Source organism: Helianthus annuus, chromosome 17 (assembly GCF_002127325.2).
Source record: "Helianthus annuus cultivar XRQ/B chromosome 17, HanXRQr2.0-SUNRISE, whole genome shotgun sequence".
In the NCBI taxonomy this organism is placed as follows: Eukaryota; Viridiplantae; Streptophyta; class Magnoliopsida; order Asterales; family Asteraceae; genus Helianthus; species Helianthus annuus.
Genome location: NC_035449.2, coordinates 12,750,558 through 12,756,632, shown reverse-complemented (window position 1 = coordinate 12,756,632; position 6,075 = coordinate 12,750,558). Strand labels below are relative to the sequence as shown.

Sequence of the window (6,075 nt, the reverse complement as noted above, 5' to 3'; positions counted from 1 at the left end):
CATGGTTGTAAAACAAGGTTTCCAAGGTCGAGTAGTCCCCGAGTAGTCGCTACAAGGTAGGCTGCCGAGGCGACTTTCTTCGACTCCGCCTAATTACTCGGAGTCGGTCAAACGCGGTCAACCTCGGCCAGAATTGGATCTAGTAGGTCAACCCGGGCCTAGTTTGACTTAAATAATAATAAAACATAATTTCTATGCCTATCAATCTATCATACTAAAGAATGAATATCATTTTCACGTATTTTGTTATAAATACTAGTAAATTTACGTTATTTGACATATATTTAATCTTCAAAAAGTAATTTCTTTATAATTTAACATGTCCGAGTACTCCCCGAGTACTCTCCGCCTAGACCGAGTACTCTCAACTCCCCGGCCTACCGACTATGGAGTGCCTAGCGACTTTTACAACCATGTTGTATTCTATAAATAACATTACCAAAATAGTATTTTTGGGTCGAGTACAAAATTTACATATTAATTCAATTACAATAAAAAAATTTAAAGTCATAACAATAATTGGTATCTTAGAGGACCCGGGGTGGACACGTTATGTCCCCCCATAACGCGTGTTTCATATGCCCACACCGCCGCCGCCTTCCTTTTTAACGCGTAATATGTTTAACGCGTGAACCGGAGCACGCGTTGTAAACTTCATTTTCTGGAACTTTGTGTATTGAGGAGTTGTACTCTAGTGCTGAGGAGTTGTACATTGATAAAAAGGTTGTGAGTGATGACCATTTCCACTAAAAAAAGTTGTGAGTGATGGAAATAATGGTTGATGACATGGCAGAACCTGATTGGATGTTGTAAGTGATGGAATGGTTAGTGAGTTATTCCACCCCTACCCCCCTTAGTATTAGTATAGGTGTTACTGATGCTCTTACTTTTGTTTCTATTCGTCTTAGAAGCTAACCTTATTCTTTAAATTCTTCGATCATCTGCCACTTAGTGCTCGTTTTTATATTTCAATCCTCATGTATATAACATATTTGCTTTTTAAATTCCGTTATAACACACAAACAAAAATTCATTCTTTAAGCTAATGAAAATACAATACTATATATTTATTTATGATTTAGATGGTGTTTGATACCACTTCAAATTCAAATATGGGATATTGGATTTAAATAAACCTCAATTTTTATCGATTAACCGATAACACTTTCAACTTTCGATTTGTACCACACCACTCCCAACTTTCAACTTATTGGCCGATAACACTCCCAAACTAACCCAAACCGGTGCCACGACATAAAAAAGCAAAGTCGACTGCCACATCATCAAAAAGCCAAGTCAGCTGCCACGTTATCAAAAAATTCCACGTCAGATGCCACATCACCACACAAGTGCCACGTCAGCAAAAAACTAGCTGAGTTAGGGTTCAGTTAGTTTGGGGGTGTCATCGATCAGTAAGTTTAAAGTTGAGAGTGGTTTAGTACAAATCGAAAGTTGAGAGTGCTATTGGCAATTGATGAAAGTTGAGATTTTTTAAATCAAACATCCCATATATTTAGAGACAACCATAAACACTGAATCTTTATATTTAGAGAATTGTTATTATTAAAACTTTAAGTTTTAAAAATAGAAATGAATATGAAGACTATGATTAACATGCAAAACTGAGAATATATTAATATCTTTAAATTTTGGAGACAACATAAAGATAAAGAGCAAAATGTGAATGCTATTGTATTTTCTTTCAGCAGTCAACATGCTGAGAAATGATAGTCGGCGGCATTAACTACACCACCCTCAAATCCCCTTATATATACATGTATGTATCTATAGTCACACAAATTGTCTCTCCCCTCTTAAATCATCCCTTACAGTAAAATGGAGAGGCAGAACAAGGTGGCGATGATCAACGGTGGGCGTAGGGATATGGCGGTGAGGGTGTTAGCGTTGGTGCTAACTCTGGCGGCAGCCGTTGTTGTCGGAGTGAATAAGCAGTCAACAACCGTACCCATCACAATTGTTGCCTCGCTGCCGCCGGTTTACTTGCCGGTCACTGCTAAATGGCTTCACATGTCTGCTTTTGTGTATGTTTTTTTTCTTTTTCCTCTCATTTGCAACTGCAACCACCGCGGGTAAAACTAACTCAAAACGCTATTTTTTTTTTCAACGGCCAACAAACTCAATCCCGAGCACTCTTGGGGCACCCACTGGACAAACGGAGTACTCCGAGAGTAACCCGAGTCCACCACCAATTCCGGGGAAAACCCGGTAACCCACCCGCCCGTAGGCACGCAGTGAAATTACCGGTAAAACTCGTTTGGCTCAAGGATCCAACCCAGGTTTCCCTGGGTCTCCTATCATTGCCCACCAGTGCCTCATTGTGCACCAAGTGGGAGTCAAACCTGCATCTCTCAAGAGAAATGCAAGTCCTCCACCACCTAGATTTTTATGTGAATATAGTTTTACTATAGACGTTGGTTGATTTACAAAAACTATGGGAGGAGAGAGCACTTCCGTGGGTGACGGATCTAACAATTTTTTTCACTAGGTTCCTGTTGTTAGATTCTCGCTAATTCTCATTATTTTTTTTTAAATCATACAAGGTTCTCATTAATTTTTTCCAAACCGAATGGATTCCTGAGAACCCATAAAAGTGGCCTAGATCCGCCCATTGGTTTGAGGGTATGTACCAGAATCAGGTACACCGTCGTTAGTGATTCTAAGTAGATGAAAGGAGTATTGTTAGTAATTTAGTGGTACTATAGTGATTATGGGTAAAAATAAAGTGATAATGCATGATGGATAAGGGGAGGGGGTGGTTACTAGTGATAGGATTCTATCACTCTCATTATCCAATCAAATCATGCTACGTCAGCACCCAATATTCTATCACTAGTGATAGAAATGTAGTGGCGGTGGTATCACTAGTGATGGGATTCCAATGTACAAGTATTAATGCACAATGTACAAGATACACATTCATCACCAAATATCTTCAACGCGTTATATATATAACGAATTATACTCTATCACTCGTTATGGAAGTGGAGGCGACGGTGTTCCACGCGTGATACTATTGTATCACGGTAAATAACGTATCCGCCCGTGTAGCCTAATGCATGATTAATAGATTTTAAAGTAGGAGAAAGGAGTGTCTCCTTCCCCTCAAATTAAAAGACTAATATTAAATAGTTGTTAACCATAGCTTTATGAGTTATACGTTTTTATTAAATCTTAGTTTATATTTTTATAATTATTGGTACACTAATTAAATCTTTTAATTGTTTAGTTTTTTTAACGAAGAAATTTATCACCATCAAGAAGCTAACAAGAACAATACTAAGACAAGATTAAAAATGAAAATTACACCAGCTTTACCATAAAGCACAAGCTTAAATGGAAATCTATTTTTAGTCCAACGGTAACTAAGAGACTTGATCTCCTCTACCGTCTTAGTGACATTAACCGATTTAGTTTTATCTTTACTTGGTTAATATTAAAGATAAAGAAATAGAGAGATCGACTTTTTAGAATTGAACTTTAACATCCAAACACTCATATCTTTTGTTTTAGATATGATAAATATAACGGTTATCCAACTGTCTAGCCTCTTGCATCTAACGCGTTTCAACATCGACCCAGAGGTTGGACCAGAAGCATCTCTATGGTTTTTACATTAAATTACTTTTTAAAGAAATAACCATCTTGCCTAACTTTCATTATATATCTCTATGGTTGTAAAACAAGGTTTTCAAGTCTGAGTACTCTCAGAGTAATCGCTTCAAGATAGGCTGTTGAGGCGACTTTCTTCAACTCCGCTTAATTACTCGAAATCGATCAAACGCGGTCAACCTCGGCCAGAATCGAATCTAGTGGGTCAACTCAGCCCAAGTTTGACTTTAAAAAAAAATAAAACATAATTTCTATGCCTATCATATTAAAGAATAAATATCATTTTTACGTATTTTGTTATAATTATTACTAAAGTTATGTTATTTGATATATATTTAATTTCCAAAAACTAATTTCTTTATAATTTAACATGTCTGAATATTTCTCGAGTACTCTCCGCCTAAGCCGAGTACTCTCAATTCCCCACTCGACCGACTAGGGAGCGTCTAATAACTTTTGCAACCATGTATATCTCCATTTTAATTTGTGTTCAATTATAATTTTTATTATGTATATTAAATTTTTAAAGGAAACACTGAAAGATGTTGAAATACTATTTTAGATAAAGATAACAAAATATATATTATCCGGTTGTGCATAAATACGTTGACTGATGCAAAGATTTATGAACTTCGATTCCCCACAAACATAACTTATTATAGGTGTCTTACATAGGAGGCTTTAAAGTCTTTTCTTTTATAGTGTCACGTCAGATCCATATAAGCGCGCCATGTCAGATAGAAGGGTTTTAAAGTCTCTTCCTTTAACTTGCATGCAATAGTTTAAAGTCTCATATTAAAGAATGAGCCCCACCTGCACACCCTTTTAGTGCTTGTTACTGGGCTGACGGAGCTTCGATGACGCCCCCCTTTGGTGCACAGGGGATGGGGGTCGCTATAGAGCGTTAACGGTGGTGATAAGGCCAGAGACAATATATCACACCCCTGGCCTTAACATCCCCACCTACCACATATATTTCAATTCTATAGAAAACCGGTCACATGTATTGATGTTTCCTAACATACCTAAAAACAGTTAACATGACAAGTTGTATACATTAATATTGTTACACCCGGTTTTTTTACCGGTATTACAACATATAAAATAAACTTTTAGTGTCATGTGACTGCGGATTTTTTCTACTTAGATTCGCTTATGCGCTACACACCATAGAGTATCCGTCGCATTGGGATAAAATTTGTTTGGAACAAGTGATAGATGAAATCATTATTTTATAATTTTGAAAAATGTTGTTACAGGTATTTTGTGATTGCAAATGTAATAGCATGCTCTTATACGGCAATCTCTTTGATCCTAACATCATTAGCAACTAAAGGTGGAATAAAGAAGGTATCGATAATGGTAACCATTTTAGATCTAATGGTGGTTGCGCTCCTCTTCTCAGCAATTGGCGCTAGCAGTGCTGTTGGTCTTATTGGCTACCGAGGCAACTCACATGTACGATGGGAGAAGGTGTGCAATACGTTTGATAAGTTTTGCCACCAAGTCATGGCGGCAATGGCCTTGTCTTTCGTCGCCTGCTTGGCCTATCTTTTACTCGTCGTGTTAGCTATTTTCAATGTTTACAAGAAGCTTTAGAAAAGTGATAGGAGTTATTTCATTAACTTGTTTAGCTTGTTACTTGCTCTTTTAAGATTAATAGTTTTATTTACTCTATGTTATACAATTTACAAGTGTCATTTTTAATTTATTTTATATGAAGCTATGAATGTGAAGGAGGAACGATGATTACGACAATGGTAAGAGAAGAGTAAAACAAACTTCCTTAGTATATTTGCACAATGTGTCCCTATGGCAAGACGAAAAGGAGAAGAAGAGAGAAAGTGTTGCGATTGGTGATCATCAAAACATCATAATACGAAAAATAAATGAAGAATAACCAAAGTTGATCAACAAATGATTTATCATTCAGAAATCACATTGCATTCATACATGTACTTGACAATTCATCAACCAAAGTTACTTGATTTACAAATTACACCACACAATAACGAATGCTTAACAAATTAATCAAAAGCGATGATCTAGCAAGCTACCAATGGAAATTGTAAATGCTAACATGTCGCACCCCTATTTTCCACGTGTCACCGGTGGGCCCGGTGGGGGTTCCGTGACGTAGTTGATATCGTCATAGTCAAACATACAATATATAAATGCACAGCGGAAGCAAAAATGAAAGATTTATTTCAACTTAATAATATTGTAATATCCAAGTATCACAAAATAGTCGAAATAGATCCACAGGCGGATCCAATCAAGAGGAAACTTTATTTCAATAGACTTCATGCACCCTAAGCTTGCGAGACTTCTACGGATGCTAAGGAGTGACCAGCCTATTACGCGTAGTACCTGCACTTAGCCTTTTTGGAAAATACGTCAGTTTACACTGGTAAATACAATTTAACTGACTCATTTTGAAAATGT

At 36.8% G+C, this 6,075-nt stretch overlaps 1 protein-coding gene across 1 annotated transcript; it reads left to right on the top strand.

Moving 5' to 3' along the window:
- The first annotated feature begins 1,741 nt into the window (after positions 1-1,741).
- LOC110902429 (CASP-like protein 1E2) lies at positions 1,742-5,237 on the top strand. Its single transcript, XM_022149080.2, has 2 exons — positions 1,742-2,042; positions 4,890-5,237. Exons 1-2 carry the CDS (start codon positions 1,837-1,839, stop codon positions 5,227-5,229), a joined length of 546 nt encoding a protein of 181 aa, XP_022004772.1. The 5' UTR covers positions 1,742-1,836; the 3' UTR covers positions 5,230-5,237.
- The last annotated feature ends 838 nt before the right edge of the window (positions 5,238-6,075 follow it).